At 48.2% G+C, this 17,444-nt stretch overlaps 2 protein-coding genes across 2 annotated transcripts in view; both read left to right on the forward strand.

The window, feature by feature from the left end:
- The window catches only part of LOC128721511 (uncharacterized), an 86,518-nt gene extending 73,818 nt beyond the window's left edge, over window positions 1-12,700 (forward strand). Inside the window, exons 5-11 of the mRNA XM_053815269.1 lie at window positions 5,087-5,444; window positions 5,513-7,405; window positions 7,479-7,699; window positions 7,774-8,056; window positions 11,256-11,406; window positions 11,470-11,589; window positions 11,654-12,700. Of these exons, the coding sequence (XP_053671244.1) occupies window positions 5,087-5,444; window positions 5,513-7,405; window positions 7,479-7,699; window positions 7,774-8,056; window positions 11,256-11,406; window positions 11,470-11,589; window positions 11,654-11,843 (3,216 nt within the window). The 3' untranslated portion in view covers window positions 11,844-12,700. The remainder of the gene's footprint in view (window positions 1-5,086; window positions 5,445-5,512; window positions 7,406-7,478; window positions 7,700-7,773; window positions 8,057-11,255; window positions 11,407-11,469; window positions 11,590-11,653) is intronic.
- A 1,664-nt stretch (window positions 12,701-14,364) lies between these two features.
- Window positions 14,365-16,762, forward strand: LOC128731456 (uncharacterized). The gene is made up of 3 exons (XM_053824580.1): window positions 14,365-14,903; window positions 16,140-16,395; window positions 16,464-16,762. The coding sequence occupies exons 1-3, from the start codon at window positions 14,365-14,367 to the stop codon at window positions 16,758-16,760; spliced, it is 1,092 nt and encodes a 363-aa protein (XP_053680555.1). The 3' UTR covers window positions 16,761-16,762.
- The last annotated feature ends 682 nt before the right edge of the window (window positions 16,763-17,444 follow it).

Below are 17,444 nucleotides of genomic sequence, written 5' to 3' on the forward strand. Positions count from 1 at the left end.
GAGCGAAATTGTACAAACTCGTTTGTGTACAGTGATATATCTCAATGAAATGGCGCACTTTTGTGTCCGGCACTCGAACGCACGTAGCGCAATTTCTAACGCTTCTGAAAACGAATTACTCTCGCCAGCACGCTATTACACGGCCAGGAACAGGCAAACTTCGTGATCGGTTTGAAACCTTTTCCACCTTGACCGGGGGGTGTTTTTTTGTTGTTGTTATTTTGCTTCTACTCGAGCTTCCCAAGGATTCCTTATTTGCAGGAAGGAATTAAAGCTTAATGGGATGTCAAGTAGATTATGCTACGGTGAGGTTTTTTTTGTTGCTGCCACGGGCAAAGCTCTCGCGCAGCGTTCCGTGACAGCGATGAGCGTGGTCTTATTAATCGCTTCCGACGGACTCAATTCCATCCTGCACACTCTATTACACCGAGCGTACTGAGAAGCAAAAAAAAAAAAGGAGCCACAAAATTAGTGGCGAGGAAAAGTTTTTCTCGCTCCAAGCGGCAACATTATTCGACGGTGTTGATAATTTTCGCTGCCGCTAACCGAAGCTGCGGGAAGACAAAGTGTGGCCAGCAAACCCGCGCTAATAATCGTAAAAATCAATATTCATTGGAATTTTAGGTGTGGTCGCAAATGATACAATGTGTGCGATGGAGGCGCCCCAATGGTGAGGTAATCTGCATTTATAAGCTGGCTTATGGTGGCTGCTTTTTTTTTTCTCTCCCCCCTATCGCTAGGTGGGTGTAACGAAAATAACATCATTCTATGAATATTTAACACACAAATGGAACGGCACTATTTATATTGTAAAGCCAAAAAAACAAGCGTAAACAAGTGTACAAAACTTTTAATACACTACTGCAAGATTCATCGTTAATTGCAGCATTGAAAAGGAGTTGTAGTTCGAGTACTTTCAACGAAAAAAAAATCCTACTACCCTTCTCTATAAATAAGAGCCTACGATTGATCTTTTCATGGCAATTATTTGATTCTAACAAGCGTTTATAATAAGACGTCGAAAGGTTCACAGTATGACTGTATTCTGGCCGCTTTTCCTTGGCTAGCAGAATACTCCTGCTGATGTAAGGGAATTGCATCCACGGGTTTCATTTCTTAAGGCGCAAATGTTGCCCATTTCCGAAATCAATAGCAGTGAAAGACACAAGCAGGTAAAGGTTATAAGTACACCTGAAGGGCTCACCGGCATGCGCCCGTATCACGTTCGCGCAAGCCGAATGTCGAATGTTTTCCCTTGCACACGTTGCTTTCCAACCATCGGCGCATTGTGCGGCGTCCAAGCTTCACCATCCTATATATAGCGCGCAATGTTGGACCTTGCGGGGTGTCTCGATTCATTTCCGCACTACTGCTGCTGTTGCTGCCACCGGCAGTTTCGCAATGGTGCCGTTTCGGTGTCTTTTGTTGGAAATTGCTAAACATTGCTACCACCGTCGGGTACTTTTGCCCGGGATTGCATTTCCATTTTTTTTTGCTGCTGCTCTATCCACTTCCCCAATGGTACCGTAATATCGATATCCTTTTTGCGCTTCATCATGTGTGGGTGTGTGTCTGTAGAGTGACCGACGGAACAAACGCTGCAAACGCAGCAGGCCTTGAGCTTCGCCATCGTGTACCGTTGGTGTCTAGGCAACGGATAGGGGGTTTCATTTTTTTTTCACCATAGCTTTGGTTAGCGCAATTTTTACCACCGTGCTGAAGGCACGAAACTCCAGCTTGCAACCCCTCCAAGGACACCAAGGACTCGCTAATGACGCTTTCATCCCCGCTCGCGGATCGTGATCGAATCCGGAATCGAAATCGGTCGGCATTTTTCCATTTGTGTATGATTTTGTGTTGTTTTGTTTTGTTATCAAGAAGCCACCCCCTCCCCCCTGGGAAGTTATTTTGTCCCGTTTTGCATCGTTATTGGTTACGTCTGACTCGGTACTCGGTATCGTTCGAGATCCGTACGAGTGGCGATGGGGGTGCGCTTTGTTGCCATTTTGCCGGGGGATGAAATCCCGCCGTCATTCTGCTGTCGAAGAACCGATAGCGCAGGGATGGGACGTTGGTATTTTGGTGTGGCATTTGTTGGGAAAATTTACAGTCGTTCAATATTGCGTTTTAAATATTTTACACACGGGCGGGATCGAGCGTACGATCCTGTCGGCTAGATAGTTGCAGCGGCTCACGAATGGCACTGCGGGAACCTTTCTTATAATGGGGTCCTTCGTCGTTTTCGCCCCATTGTTTTTCCCCCCCTCGACTGAAGAATGTCCAACCCGGGTTGGGGGAGAAAAATGTTTGTTTTCCCAGCGTCGTTTACGCCGTGGTGACTGACGCTGAATATTAAAAAGACGCTTCCCCCATCGAGTGGGTGACCGGTGCGGTGAAATAATGTTCGATAAATATTTCATAATGAGCGCTCGAGGTTGCATTCCACGTTCCTCGGGACGTGGGAAGCTAATTTAAATAGTCCTTTCTTCGTCCGAAAAAGGGAAGAGAACAATAATCCACGCGGATTTGCAGGACCCGCTGTTACAGCTTTTCCCGTGTCGGTTGAGAGCGCGGATTGGAAATGGGTGGAATTTAATTAAATGAAAAAGTATTCCTCCATATGTGTGTTGCCGAGTTTTGGCCACGCAACTGGGCACCTGGGTGTTCGTTCGGGTGGGTTTTCGAGAATAGGTTCGATGGCGTAATATACGTTCTTTGGAGGGACACTTTTTAGGTGAAAATAATGCACCGATGTACGGGTCCATCATCCCCGTGGCGGTTGCAGGATTAACTTTAGCCCGCCCCCCCTGCGGGTTCAATTCAAATTTATGTAAATTGTGTTAAAATTTTCACTTGCTGCTTGCCGGATTTGAGCTATGCCGGTGGCGACACTCTCTCTCTCTCTCTCTTTCTCTCTCATTTTCGCGAGACATGTCGCGCCATAACCGATCGAGCGAGATATTATCGGGAAAACTTTCCTGCAAAGCGTTCGAATACGCGTCGGGTTTCCTAAATATTCATGAGCCTAATCGAATTAACCCGGTGTAACGGTGAGAAATTTATTCAATTTCCCGTGCACACGCACGGAGGGCTTTCGTTGCAGAAATAAAGGTGGCAAACTCCCTGGCCTCCCCCGGTGATGAGCTCAAAAATTGTAAGTTTTCCTACACCACGCCGGTGGCTTTGGGAATTGAGGCTATCACATTCCCGCTCAAAACTGGCGTGTTTTTGAGGATCGCATGTTGCTGTTTACACCATAAATTAAAATTGTCATAAATTACCCGCCAGCCGGCAGGCTCGTCCTGTTTGCCCTCTGGGGGAAAATTCAAGATGTCGCCCTTCATACGGTTGAATCGGGCGTTCGCTGAACCGAACGAACGGGCGAGCAAAACGAGCATCTCTCGGGCGTGCTTGGGGATTTTCGCGAAGGTGCGCCCCGTTTTTTTCTCTCTCCATGCCACCAGCGTGGCCACGGCGCGGCATGGCACGATTTGGTAGCGCGCGAATCGCGTGAATGAAGCCCCCAACGGATTCATCAATTCACACATGCGGGACCTGTTCGTTGGCACGCGCCTTCGGGCGTGTTCCGTCTGGTTGCCTTCACCTGGTCGGTCGTTTTCCATTTCTTTTTTTTTTTTGTACCGTTTTTACTATTTTTCCTTCCGGCCCAAACCGCCGGGTTGTTGGGATTATGAGAGTGACGCCACGACTTAAACGGTTCCCTTGGGGCGTTGGTGTCCTGCCCCCTGGTGGGGCGAGAGATAATCGATTTTTGAAATGTTTATGGCTGGTTGGGTCGTCGGCTCAATGGAGGGTTGGAAAGAGATGAACCAAAAGCAGGAGAAAGAGAGAAAGTTGCCTTTGAGCTGTGTTTCCGGATGCAGGATGTGTGTTTTCGCTGCTGTTTCTCCAGATTGTGTGACAAAATCCCTTGGAATCACCGTTCTAATGGATTTTGCTTCCATACGGAGTGCAATTTGGTCCGGCTAAAGATGGCTTGGCAGGCTAAAAATAGACCACTATTAATGTTAGCTATTGACATATTCTTTGGGAGCAAGTCAAATCCATGGCGAAGTGAAGTTACGAGAGCTAAGAAGAATAAACCTTTACAAAGCAGGCTTACAAAATTGTTGCCTTTAGTTTTCACATCTGCTGTTTACCGTAATAAACTGCTTCGGGGTAGGTTTTTAAGCAGCGTGAAGAAAGAATATATCTCTGCTCAAGAGCTATCTTTTTCTGGCACAAAATACAGCTTCATTGCAGGAAGAATGACGTAGATATTCATCAAGCTAATAAATTAAACACAAAAACTGTTTTAAAATCTCGACACTGTTGGTTAGTTTGCAAGCGTTTCACAATACAACAGTACGCCAAGGAGTATTGCAAAATTTCTTTAGCAAATCATAAAATAATACAGATTTAATGATCCCATTTTATTCGTTTATTTAAATAGGGTGATCTGATTTGATTGGTAACAGGATATATCCTTCCACAATGAACTAAGTATGCGTTGATCCAGAATCACATGGTCAAAAAAACTTGAATTTAGGCAAAGTTGGCCATGTTTTTTTCTATTACGCACTATATTGCTTATACGAATGTTGTAGGGTTGTTAAAATGTATTTTACACAGAAAAAGTCTAACAGATAGTTAAACTTTTCGTCACAAATTAATGAAGAAGAAAAATGTTGTAATTTTCTTTTGTCAAGTCTTTTTTCAAGATCTGAACAAGTGCCGTCGGCTTACGCTGTCTCTAGCGACAGTAGTATAAATCACAGGCTTAGAGAAGCTTTGCACTGTTTCTTAGGTACTTTTAGCGAGAACATAAAAATTAATTTGGGTTTTATTTGTCTCCTATGCTTTACTCCGTCGTTATATGTTTAGAACGAGACGAGTGAAGCTCACAAGCTCAGTTTCTTTAAAAAAAAGGGAAAAAACTCCTTATATATCCCTCCGAATGTCGACCGATGTCGACATTCGTTATCCATCACCCCTGACGGAGGCGCTTGTTTACTTACAACAACGTCCATCCAACGTCCCAATCCGTATCCGGCCATTTCATAAAACTCTCCCCACTGTTTCGCAGGTTTCATTTCTAGAACCATTGATACTGCAACAACCCTTGTCAGCGGTTCCGCCCAACGCCAACACCGTACCGGGAAGCGGTCCAACGATACTAACTGGCATTCCGCCCGGTGGAACGATCGGTCGCCCATCGTTGCCCTTGGTACCGTCGGCTTCCGGTCCTTCGATTTGTCCACTGCAACCCGCACCGGATGCAGCGAGTGCCGCGGCTGCCAATACCGTCGCTATCAAGACGCTAGAGGAGATATTCGACACGCGGCGGAGTTATAAAGCCACCGGAAGGCACCGTGCTAGAAGCCGTACACGTCGCTCGGACAGCTGCTCGGAAGTGAAGTACATAAATCAAAACTTTAGCTCCGGTAAGTACGGTTGGTGAGGTGTTGAACTAGCCGCAGGGTGGTTAATGTGGTTGGTTTTTGCTTTGCAGGATCATCGGCCCCAATAAGCTCAGACGAGGAGGACAACGACGACGAAGAAGAGGACGAGCTGAGCAAGATACCTGAGCTTAACTCCCCGGACAGTATCTCCGACGATCTCGTGCAACCGTTGCCACTCCGACACAGTCCCATCCGTACGGCGGGTCCTGACACGGCCAAAAGGAACCCCTCACCGTACTACTACTCGGATCTGCTAAAAAACAAGCAACGCCAGCAGGCAGACGAACCGGAACGCGAAGCCACCCCGGCAGAGGAAGCGCCGGTAGAAAAACCACCCACCCGACCAGGTCGCGAAGCACCCGGGCGGTACAAAAAGAGCAGCAGCTTGGACACCCCCGGTGCGGAGAAAGAAGTCTGCCTACCAAAGCGCTACTCGATCACGGAGGAAGGCGTACGCATCATCCGGTGCGATTCGCCATCGACAACTACCTCGGACGATTCGGACTGCTCCGAATGTCGCAAGCGGCGCGTGTGGCATGCGCAAGCGTTAGCCATCGCTCGTGCCAGCTGTAGCGTCGGTCCACCGGGTGATCCTTGTTCGATGCCACCGCACCGGTTGCTCGGACCAGCGGCGGTCTGTGCCTGTGCCACGCCGGCCTTCGGCGACGACAACGATGAGCTGTTCCGACCGCGCAGCGTCTTCTACGTGCACCAACCGGGCGCCGACAACTGTGCCGACTGTTCACTGAGCAGCGATCCGGTGGCCCACGGTCCGGTGGCGGCCGGTCCGGACGAGATGGCGAACGTGCGGACGCGCCAGATCTACGAGACGGCGTTCGATGCGAAGATCACGCGATCGGACGACGATCTGGATGCGGTTGATCGCGTCACGAACCAGAGCGTGCTGTTGCAGCTAACGAAGAGCACGAGCAGCAGTGCTGCGAGCAATGTACCGGGTCAGGCCCGCACCAAGCGGCTTGAGACGAAGCGGACGAAATCCGCGACCAGTAGGGTCCTTCCGGCTTCCCAGCCGGGTCCTTCCGGTGAGAGTGCGACCGGTGATGAGCCTGGCCACGAGGAACCGACCCAGCTGGCGCAGGAGCTGCAGGATAAGCTGCAGATCGACACGCAGATGGACAATATCGCGAACGCGAACTCCACGTCTTCCTCACAGTTGCCGTTGCGCGGGTACACACCGTCACCACCGTCGACGGCACCACTCCCGATGAAGTTTCCCGGCAAGCACGAGCGGTTCTTCATCAACAGCATCAAGAGCGCCCCGAATCTGCCCGCCTCGAACGTGGTGGCGCAACATCCGCGTCTCAAGGATCTGCGGTTGGATATGGCGCATGGACGGGGCAACGATGCGCCCGCGGGAAGCTGTGATGGTGAACGGCCCCGTTCGACGCTCTGTCTCGAGCCGGAGCGTGTGCTGGAGCTAAAGCGGGGCCATCGGAACTCGCAGCATCATCATCACCACGGCAAATCGTCGGCGGGAGCGGCACACCAGCAGCGTGGACGGAATTTTTCCTCCACCGAGAGTATGGCCACGTCGAGCAGTGGCGGTAGCATGGAGTCACTAAAGTCGAGCACCAGCGAGGGCAATCGAAGTACGTCCAGTTCCGATTCGCGCCATTCGTCGTCGCTTAGCTCGCACAGCTCGGATTCCGGGCAGGTGCTTGCGTTCCCGCTGCGCGTGCCGGTTGCGGTGCATAAGCTGAACATCCTTAGCCCGATTTCGGACAAATCCTCGCAGGAACCGGGCTCGGAGACGTCGGACATTAACAACCGGAACAACAACTCCCAGCGACAGTCGCCGGTGGATGGCACGGGACCGGCGGGGGTTAAGAATCGTGCCGATGTCGAGGACCCCGCGGAGACTGGGAAAGCGAACGTTACCAAAAGACGGTCCGCACCGAACAAGGCGTTGCTGCTGATCACGGGTAAGGGTTGTGCGTGTGTCCAGAGATCGAGGCTTTCCAACTCACTTATGCTTGCTTTTTCCCCCGTCGATAGGTCCCGAAATCCAGGGTTCTGATAGTGGCATTTCGTTGCATTCGCGTGAGGATCTTAAGTCGAGAACGACCTTCCTGAATGCTGGAGCTCAGCGTGCGTCCTTGGGGATGGAAAAGGTGACCGATGGCCACGGTGGCAAGGTGGTTGGGCTTCCGCAGGATTTGAATGATCTTCCGTTCGACATGCCGAAGCTGCGAAGAAGACGCGCTCATCTGCAGCAGGTGAGACAGGCTGCCTTTCGCTAATGTATGCTTATTGCCTAACGTCCGTCGGTTGGTTCTTCTTCACCACTCAGGAACCCTGCACTTCCGGTAGCGTGACGTCGGTGGATGTGGGTGATTTACCCTTCGATATGCCAAAGTTGAGGCGCAGATTGCGACTGTCCCAGAACCAGCAACAGCAGCAACAGCAACAGCAGCAACAACAGCTGCAGCAGCAGTTGCAACACCCATTCCCAGCCGGAGCACCCACATCGTCCGGAATGCTGCTGCAGACGAGCACCGAATCCAGTGGATTGTCGCAGGCCTCCTCCAGCCTGTCGATGCGAGACTCCGACAGTAAGCTGGCCCTTGCCGGGGGTAAGTACGCAGGTTTGGGACGTGTCCCCGTGTCGGTGCTATCGGATTGCGGTTAGGTTGTGATGTTTCAATCACCCGGCAGCGGCGTGTACACGCATTTTAATAATTAATTTCCAGTTAAGGGGTGTATCGAGGAAACATCGATTTCATCTTGTAACACTTGCGTTTGAATGCGTACGTGCGCAGCACGCATTTAGGGGGTTTTTCCGAGGGGTTTACGCAGTACGGGTTTTGTAATGACCATTTCATTGCAGCCAGACAAAATCGGATGATGTACGGGGTTTTTTGGGGTTGGGGAAAACATTCGTCACGTTGCCCGGTGCGCCGCCCGAAAGTGGTAATTGATTTATGGTGGTATCGCACAACGCACACCTGTCACGTTTAGCCTGCGGAGACTACCTGGAAGGAGAATGGATCGTCCGCGGTGCGGCAAATGGAGATGTGTCCTCTGAGAAAGGATGCGCGCGATGTGTGCAGTGTTTAATTGGGAGGAAACATTACTCAATTTGAACCATTTTCAATCATCGCAGCAGGCTATGCCGGGTACATGACGGGGTTACGATATCTACCCCAATACTTGTTGTAAATGATGAAGATTTTTGCTGTAAAAGTGCTTCATCCGCACATTCTGCACACTAGATTTGATTGGATTTTAGCAGTGCCCTCTGCAGGTTTTTTCGTAAAGCTCATTTTTCCTTGGAGGTGGAAATAATAAATTGTTAGTTATTTAAGGACAGCCTGGCCGTATTTAGATTTGGATAATTTTTTGTGAGCTGAAAGGCATTTCTACCCAACATGCCGCTCATGAGAGTCATATCCCGGGCTGACTCGGTTAATTTGTCCTTGTTACTAATGAAATTTCAAATAGTTAAAGGTTAAACAAAGCTGAGATGGGGGTTGCTAAAAGGATAATTGAACAACACAATGTTTTGCACCTGGTACATTTAATTCCTCGTAGAATGGCACGTTGTGCTTGGCTTTAATTTTATTTTTTAATTTTCCTATCATTACATAAGCACACCTTGCCCGGAACCGTTTTCGAATGTAACGAATGTAACTGAGCTCTGCTCTCAGATCTAATGTCTCGTTTGCGGCATAGGCAGAATAGACGCTCATACCTCCGCATCAAGCATCGCTACATGCTGGCGTTAGAGTGGAGTTCCTGTAATTGAGAGATTTAATTTGGCTTTGTCGACGCAACCACACGTTCGCTATCCGGAACAAGGATATCGAGGACGCGTGGTATTCCCGTGGACACCTCAGCTAGGGCTCAACTCATCTATAAATTATGCATCGAACCGCCTGCACTTTGCAAAGCACACACACACGCACAAACACAGAGAAAAACCGAACACATCTGGCCTGGCATAGCGTGGAGGAATTAATCTAGCTACCAACAATTTTCCGCCAACTCCGTGCGCGACGAAATCGAGATTCGCCTTCGGTATCGAACCACTAGCGACCATTGTGCCCAAACGTTCTGCACTGGACGTGTCGTGCAAAAGTCGATGTTGGACATTTCACCCACCCCCACTCGGAAAAGTAATTCGCATTCCAATCACCACCATCGCCGGCTCGCTGTTGCACGTTGCGATAAACAATCGTTTAGCACATTGTTTGGCAGACATGTTTGGTTGACCCTTCGTGGGTGGCTTCAGCTAAAACTCCGTCGTACCCTCGTGACGGTGGTGGTGGCAACAACTGCACAAGTTTTGTGGTTATTTTTCTCTCGTTCGCCCGCCCCCCTTCGGTGTGTGGCCAATTCCACCAGACGGTGGCGCGCTGTTGTGAGTGAAAAATGTTGTAAACATTATCGCCGATTCCCCGACACTGGATCCTGGATGGCGTCCCTACCGGAAGCTGACGTGATGCGTTTACTTGCCAGAGAGTGTGTGTGTGTGTGGGGTTTTTTTTCCCTCGCTCATGATTGCTACAGTCCGTTCGGTGGCGTATTCACAACTCGCCCTAAGCACACATGTCGCAACGTGGCACATTCCCCGCGAACCAAGCGAAATTAGAAGAAGCCCGCAAAAGGGGCTGCTCACGGCTAGGTCGCGAGCGCGCACACCGTGACCACCATTTAGGTGACCATTTGCAAGCGCAAGTAATTACCGTTCCACGGAAAACCGGCCCATGGTTTAATGTTTAATGTATGGCCGCTGTCACCAGCGGGAGCGCTAAACTGACAGGTTGGGCCGGGTTTTCGCAACGATCAACCGTCCTTAGAAATTTAAATCATTGTGTGGGTGTGTGTGTGTGTGTGCGTAGAATAAATAATGAATTAATCAGTTAGAGCGTAATTGGTGGCACAGGCTGCCGCCTGCCAGCGTAAGGACACCCCAGGACCGTCGTGGAAAATCGTACAAAAAGTGACAGACGCGCATTCCGCTCACGTTTTGGTGAAACTTTTTTTTTGTGTGTGTGCTGTTGTTGTTGCTTTCCTTCTGCCCACCGACTGCTGCGATCAGCAATCCAAGAGGGCCTCGACGACGTGGTCGATGTCAAACAATAACAATCAGTATTGCCACCGATAATGGAGATGCATGATTGCGGGGGAAAAACCGAATCGAAGCAATCTGGCCAGCAGCATGAGCGAGAAAGAGAGAGTGTGTGAGTGTAAGAGAGAGAGAGAGAGAAAGAGTTGTGAACAATTGCTCGGATTATGCTAACCGAAGCATTAACTAGACAATGGAGAACCGTCTGAAATGGGGAAGCACAATGCAATCAGCAGCGTGCAGAATGCTAGGGCCGAAGGGCTCTCCGGAACATTGTATTCTAATTGGAAGATGACAATTTGACGGAATAATGAATACTCGAAAACAGTTAAGTTTTAACGGATGATGATGGATACACCAAATACAGAAGGAAATGATTCTCAATGAGCAGAACATTAAACTCATTACAATTCGGTGATTGTGTTTTAAAAGCACGATTTATTCTACCTAACCATCTGTTTTTTTGAAACCCGTTATGTTAGCGATTTTCCAACAATAATAAAAAGTTGAATATTTTTTCTATGCAAATTAATGCATCAATCTAAATATCCTAGCTTCAGTATATGCAAATTTTGCGGATGTAGAAGTTTGTTATATACATTTTTGGCTTGCTTTACCAGAAACCTCAATTATTACCCCATTATTAGTAATACTTTGGTGCCATACTCAGCCCATTGTATCTCGTTCCTTGTCATCTTCAACAGGTTTCTTCAAGCAAAGTCTCACGCTTAATTTGAACGAGTGCGGTAGCCGGCCGCCGAAAAAATTCGGTACCCTCGATCTCGGCCTGAACCTTGGATCCAACCGGCCAAACGTGGACCTCATCGATGCATCCATCCCGCTCGATCGCCAAGGGTAAGTCACGCAAGGACACGTCCGCAAACCAACGAACTAACCATGTCGAATTTACCTTTACAGCTGGTACCACGGATCCATCAGCCGTATCGATGCCGAGAAAATCCTACGCCCGCTGTCCGAGGGCAGCTTTCTGGTGCGAAACAGCGAATCAACCCGGCAGGACTATTCGCTCACATTAAAGTACGTACACTCCGCGTCCTAGTCGTCGGCGTTCGTCTTGTATCCTTTCCCTTTTTCTTTCCAGGAGTGCTAAGGGCTTTATGCACATGCGGATACAGCGAGATGCGGACTCGGGCCAGTTCATCTTGGGTCAGTTTAGTCGACCGTTCCCGACGATACCGGACATGATACGGCACTTCTGCCTGAACCGGCTGCCGGTGCGAGGTGCCGAGCATATGTGTCTTTTGGAGCCGGTCATCGCGCAGATCCTGTGAACGGTGGCGTGAGCTCACGATCAAGGACAAGCAGGATCCGACCTCTCTCGGGAAGAACACCTGGCAACTCCGGGTAGCATTCGTAGCTTGCGTGGTTCGCAGATGTAGTTGCGCCATAGCCCGCAGTACGTAGATCATTTGCATACTTCAATTAGGCGGCAGTACTACACCATTACCAGGCCGAACAAGGGGCCGCTTCCAGACGCCGTCAAAACGGGAGACTTACTCAATCAAATCATCTTCCAGTGTACAAAGTGTCCGAGTTTAGGTTCCGTAAGGCTTTCGGTTGCAGTGATGTTCCACGGTTCTTTTGCGTTCGCTCCATTTTACGACAATAATTGTTTTGTTCTGCAAAGCAACGGAACGTACCCCCAGTGAAAGGATACGCGGGCGGCCAGGCATAGACGAGGACGGTTGGTTTGAATGGCTATGATAAAAAAGGGTGGCAAAAGGAAGTTGTAGGAGATATAGACGAATGGATATGATGACGAAAAAGGAAATGTAAAAGATATTAACAAGAAACGAAGACAAGAGAGAGAGAGAGAGTGAGAGAGCAAAAGTAAAATTATGCGAAAAAGGGGTTGCTAGAATCGATGAGAAACTCGTAAGCTAAAAAAAAACGAAGAAAAAAAAAGAACGATGTAGAAAGCAGGTGTGTAGAAATGTCGTTTCAAATGTTGTGATACAAGAGCCGGATATACTCGTTTTGTTGACAAAATTCACTAGTTTCCTTCACAATTCACGTTACAATTAGGTCTGCGCTGCCGGGTTTGTCCCGAAAATAAAAAAAAACCCCCAGGCAGTTGCCGTAGCAACCGGCTTAGGTGTCAGTAGGCGTGTTTGGTGATCAGATTTAATCTAGAGCTGGCAGAAAAAAAGGACATACTATGGTAGTGTTGCTTTCTGACGCACGTCTGAATCGGTTTCGCGTAATTTCGAAGGGACGCCGGACAGGGATGAGGTTTTTTAGCGAAAAATCGGCACACGAAGCCAAAGCGAACGGCGAAGGGAAAAACGCTTTCCTCCAGGTGTGGTGGTGGTGTGCAGCAAAAAAGAAAACCCCCATTTCTCTAAGTACATTTACCACTCGAGCAGCATTCTACTCGAGCAGTAGTGGAGCAGCTTGCCGATGCCGGAAGCACGAGTACGAGTACCGCAATACCAAACGTGAACCTTTGTTCCAGGTGTAGAGGTGGTAGCGATAGATCGAATCCTTTGTGTACTAACAATAGCACTTACTTGTAGTAGGCGTAGGAGGCGAGCTTCCGTTTCGATTAGCCTGCAGCGGGTGTGAAATGATCATCAACCCCCATCCAGCACCAAAGAAGGGAGCCTCCAGTTAGGGTGCAAAATTCAAACGCGTTCACAAGAAGAAAAACAAAACGAAGCAATTCCATGCATGGCTGCCAGGACGGGCGCAGTTGAGTTTGGTTTTGTTTATGCACAATAACGATTTAATTTTCCCCCCATTTTTCTCGCCGTCATCATTACTATTACTAGTGTTTGGGGCGGTAGCATATGTCACATAACACTTCCGGACAGGGCGCAGTTACTGTGCGAACGGAACCGGCAGCGCTAAATAGCGCCGTAATGTTTCGCCCAAAACTTCACAGGAGACCGTCAGGTTGCAGGTCACCGGTCGGGCTGCAGTACGTGAAATCCAAAGCTGTACGATCGCTCTTGTACGCGAGAGAGAGGGTGCAACAAAGGTGTACTGTAACAGATCCAGATCCGCCCTTCTTTAGCCAGCAGGTGTAGCTGATTTTCGAACGTTTGTAAACGCCCGGACGCGCTGACGCTGTAACCAGAACGCGGTCGGTTCGATACACTAAAACTGTCTCACGGAAACTCTCTCATTCACATATTAACAATCACGTAGTGATGAAAAAAAAGGCTATTATAGACATTGATAAATATATTACGAAAATATTTAAACATTTACATGGCGCAGGTTGGTGTTGATTTTTTTTTCTGTTAAGTTTAATTTAATTTGCTTCTTTTTGACTGAATGGACCGAATACCGTAAGCATAATAGTTAGATATCGCCAGACTTTTGTAAAAGAAATGCACACATTAACCTTAAAAATTGCTTGCGTTTACTTTCAGTTGTGTTTTGCTCAACGAATTTCACCCGAAAATGCCGCCTGTGGCCATAAAACCTGCCAGATAAGGTATCATCGCTTCGAAAGGGGAAGCAAATGATGAAGAACGTCCCGTAAAAGCTAATCGCGTGCTAAAATTGTGCGATATGAAACTTCTCGGGAAGCCGGCACCTAAAGATTCCAGCCTCAAGCGAGCTGCACACGTAACTCACAGATGATACGTCCAGTGAAGTAGTCGTCGTCGTTCCCCACCAACGGGGTGTTATCAGCTGTTTTAAAATGCCCTCTTTTGTACAAACAATACAATCGCCGTATCAGACGTGCTCCAACGGATGCGCCACGGCATCGGTTGAGGGTGATCTAGTCTCAGCTAAACCATCAACCAAGTGCGATCGAACGCCAGCTCGGGAGGAAAAAAAATGGCACTGGTGTCCGTGCGTGACTACGAGCAGCGGGCGTACGAAATTGTGCCACGAATCGCGCTAGACTACTACCGGAGCGGTGCCGGGGATGAGCTATCGTTGCAGCTCAACCGAACCGGGTTCGATCGGTGGCGTATTCGACCACGCATGCTAAACGGTGGCTCAACGCGTGACCTCTCCTGTACGGTGTTTGGTGAGCGGTTCGCCCTACCGATCGGCATTTCACCGACCGCCATGCAACGGATGGCCCATCCGGATGGTGAGGTGGCGAATGCACGGGCAGCTGCCTCACGGCGGGTGTTGTTCACGCTTAGCACGATCAGCACCAGCTCGATCGAGGAGGTAGCAGAGGCGACGCCGGCCACACCGAAATGGTTCCAGCTGTACATCTACCGCGATCGGCAGCTGACGGAGAGTCTCGTACGCCGAGCGGAACGGGCCGGTTTCCGGGCGATCGTGCTGACGGTGGATGCACCGGTGTTTGGGCTACGGCGGGCCGATATGCGGAATAAGTTCTCGTTGCCACCGCACCTGACGTAAGTGACATAAGGAGGAAGCGAGAGGACCGGAGCATAATTCTGCTGGTCATTGTGCTTATCGCTCGTGGTCGTGGGATGGTGCAGAATTGCATTATCGTGTCTAGAAAGTCTTAGGCAGTGTCACTTTCCGCAGTGAAATCGCACTTTAGAGAGAGAGATAATGTTTTATTGGACCTCGCTGAATGCATCAACAAGTGCTGCTCAGAGATAATCAAAGTAGCCATAGAAATTTAATTAGGACCAACGATCGAGGCAATGCTAAATTTCCTAAATTTTTGAGCCAAAATGTTAATCATGCTAACACTTTAGCTGTATTTATAGTCGTCTTTTCAGTACGATATCGTTTAGGACCTTTAGAATGACTTGACCGAAGCTACGTATTATTCAAAGTACCCGAAGATGATCTCTGGTGTGATCGTTCGATACATCATCAATCATCGATGGCAAAGATCGTTTAGAGCGTCTTCCTCGAAGTAGCTATAAAATTCAATTGGGATTAACGATTGTGCTAATGCTAAATTGGCCAAATTTTTGCAGGAAAATCAATCATTGGAATTCGTTTTTTTTTCGGGATGTGATGTCAACACTTTTGGTGTAATTTTAACTGGCTTATCGTATTAGAAGCTTACCATTTAGGTCCTTTAGAATGATTTGGCCAGGCCAACGATCGAATGCAAAGTCCCCGAGGATGATCTGTGGTATGATCGTTCGATACATACGATGGCAAAGATCGTTTCGAGCGTCTTCCTCGAAGTGAAGGGATTCCCTTTCCAAGAACTGAAGCTTTATTTTTCTTGAGCAGGACTTAGTATATTTGCCATGCTTTGATTTATTTGTTGTACTATTTGCCATTATATTTTGATACAATTTTTTTTGTATGGCTCTTTGGCACTTTTTATTAAAAAGGATAAACATGTAAGGAAGACATGATGCAGGATATGTAAAGAGCAATCTTAGCCGCACGGTTCTGAGTTCCTTTTTTGTCCCCTTTTTATTTAACACTTATAGATGCCGCGAAAGAAGGTTTAGCAGTCGTTATTATCCTTTTTCCTACTGATACCGGTTTTATCCTTCCACGATTTTACCGTTCCGAACCAATAACTCTCCCAACTCTGTTTCTTTACCACCTTGAGCACTAACTCTAATTTATCTAAAACATCTGTTTATGTGGCGTAAAGTTAATGAAACAAAATCCCTCGAAATTTATGACCGGTGATCCTTACCCCTTTTAAGGATGGCAAACTTCGTTGGAAAAGCCTCCAGCATACGCAGCCAGGGTGGCTCGGGAATCAACGAATACATCGCGGAACAGCTGGACCCGGCCCTGTCCTGGGAGGACGTCAAGTGGCTGGTCGCATTCACCAAGCTGCCCGTGATCGTGAAGGGCATCCTGACGCGGGAGGACGCAATCATTGCGGCCGATCTGGGCGTACAGGGCATATTCGTGTCGAACCACGGCGCCCGGCAGTTGGATTCCGTTCCCGCATCGGTAAGAGTGATTTGTATGTAACCTGCCGAGCGATGAGCGTTTTAGTAACGACAGTTTGGTAATTTCAGATCGAAGCGCTACCAGAAATCGCCCAAGCTGTCGGTGATCGTGTGGAGATTTTCCTGGACGGAGGCATCACCCAGGGAACGGATGTGTTTAAGGCGCTGGCACTCGGCGCTCGGATGGTGTTCTTTGGACGACCGGCGGTCTGGGGATTGGCGGTTAATGGGCAGGCGGGCGTGGAGAACGTCCTGGATATCCTGCGGAACGAGCTGGACCTCACGATGGCACTGGCGGGTTGTAAAACGCTGGCGGAAATTACGAGGAAATTCGTCGTGCACGAAAGCTACTACAGCAAACTGTAGCTTGCTGCGAGTTTTATAGTTAATACCAATTTTTAGTTATTGCGCTTATACGATCAAGTATGATGATCGTTCACGGAAAGGAATTGGTTAGGGTAGTTTGAATCACAGATTTAGCTTTAGATGGTAAGAGCGATACGTTACAAAATAAAACACGACTTTCTGAGGTCCTTAATAATGTGTTCTTGATGTGTAATTATATAAATGTTGAGAAATATTGATGAGCCGTGCTTTCAACCAACTGCCAGGATGCTTCATCCTGGATGAGAATCCTTTCTCGTAGCGCCCTTGCGTAGCCTTCCTTTCGCGGCACAATATCACATTCAACGAATGAGATTTTATATAAAATCCTTTCACACTTGCAATATATATATTGTCCCATGCGTTCTGAAAATTTATCAGGACATTTAGAATTCGTTTTGCCATTCAACCTGTTTAAAATAAGATTCATTTTTTAAACAGAAAGGAAAACAGAGAAATACTGTCCTAGAAATAGATTTCTAATATCAGAAATAAACTATAAAATATATAATATTAAATCCTTTCATTTCTAAAACACATAATAATCCTTCTTTCATCGATTACCGGTCGATTCCCGGTCAAAAATGCCGAGGATTGAATAAGGATTCACTTTCTTTCTCAACGCGGTTCGAGAAAGCAAACTTCAAAATCGTCGTCGGAACCAAG

The sequence above is a fragment of the Anopheles nili genome, chromosome 2, assembly GCF_943737925.1.
Source record: "Anopheles nili chromosome 2, idAnoNiliSN_F5_01, whole genome shotgun sequence".
Taxonomy (NCBI): domain Eukaryota; kingdom Metazoa; phylum Arthropoda; class Insecta; order Diptera; family Culicidae; genus Anopheles; species Anopheles nili.